Source organism: Penaeus monodon, chromosome 15 (assembly GCF_015228065.2).
Source record: "Penaeus monodon isolate SGIC_2016 chromosome 15, NSTDA_Pmon_1, whole genome shotgun sequence".
In the NCBI taxonomy this organism is placed as follows: domain Eukaryota; kingdom Metazoa; phylum Arthropoda; class Malacostraca; order Decapoda; family Penaeidae; genus Penaeus; species Penaeus monodon.
In genome coordinates this window covers 4,605,139-4,606,030 of record NC_051400.1, presented here as the reverse complement: position 1 = coordinate 4,606,030, position 892 = coordinate 4,605,139, and the positions used below count along the sequence as shown (strand labels likewise).

The following is an 892-nucleotide window of genomic DNA, read 5'->3' as shown; positions in this document are numbered from 1 at the left end:
CCTTTTAGTCTGAGCCCTCCATTCAACCCTTGCTCACCTAAGAATAGTTTTACCGCGATGCTAGTCTCTTAAAATCGTAAAATTCTCTCCCTTCAGGATGCTCCCGGCGTACAGCAACAACGCCTACCAGTCGGACGAGGACCCCCATGAGCGCCACCGCAAGGACGACAGGTATCAGAATCCTCACGGGCGGAGGGTCTATGAGGGAGACCGCCGTCAGAGGAGCAGACGGCGGGAGGATTACTTCGAGGAGAGGGAAGGTCGAGGGATTCCTAGGGAACGGGAATCCCAAGCCAGGGGGTGGGAGGCGCCTCAGAGAAGAGAAGGCGTGGTAATGCCTCACCGGGACCGAAATGCTTTGGGAGGAGTGAGGTATGACGCAATACGCGGAGAAACACACGGAAGTCGGCACCAAAGGGAACGGGATGAAGTTAGTGAAAGATTTCAGCAATATCGGGGTTCTGATCGCAGCCAAGCAGACAGGGAGAGAGGCCGGGATCAAGAAGGAAACCAAGAATTCGAGATGCAGGAGACGAGACACAGGCCTTACAGTGCGGGTCGCGAGTCGAGAGAGCGCGATGGGAAGGCAGCTGTGAGGAGGCGGGAGACTCCTCGACGAGACTTTTCCGTCGCGATTGATGATGTTGATGGTGGATATGAAGCCCAAGGTGGCTGGAGGTCGAGTCATCAATCTCACCCTCGTGCTTTCAGGGAGTCTGACGCCGTCGATTCAAGGTATGCTGACAATCAGCACGACCACGAATACCAAGATGGCGGTCACGACGGGGGAGAGGGTGATGGCCGGGCGGAGCTTCAGAACATGCTCCCCTCTCAGCTGGACCAAAATAAAGGTTTGATTATCCTATATTCACGCAGTATGAATGGTCCGTGA

General features: G+C 55.3%; 1 protein-coding gene across 6 annotated transcripts in view; it reads left to right on the top strand.

Annotated features, from left to right (window-relative positions):
* LOC119581701 (transmembrane channel-like protein 7) overlaps window positions 1-892 on the top strand; it is a 23,996-nt gene that overhangs the window by 17,225 nt on the left and 5,879 nt on the right. For 3 of the 6 annotated variants that reach the window (XM_037929827.1, XM_037929826.1, XM_037929825.1), the window contains exons 2-3: window positions 97-171; window positions 712-851. In XM_037929827.1, the coding sequence (XP_037785755.1) occupies window positions 98-171; window positions 712-851 (214 nt within the window). In that variant the 5' untranslated portion in view covers window position 97. Of the gene's footprint in view, window positions 1-96; window positions 852-892 lie in introns of all 6 variants that reach the window. The other 3 variants (XM_037929824.1, XM_037929823.1, XM_037929822.1) reach the window with 1 other exon arrangement.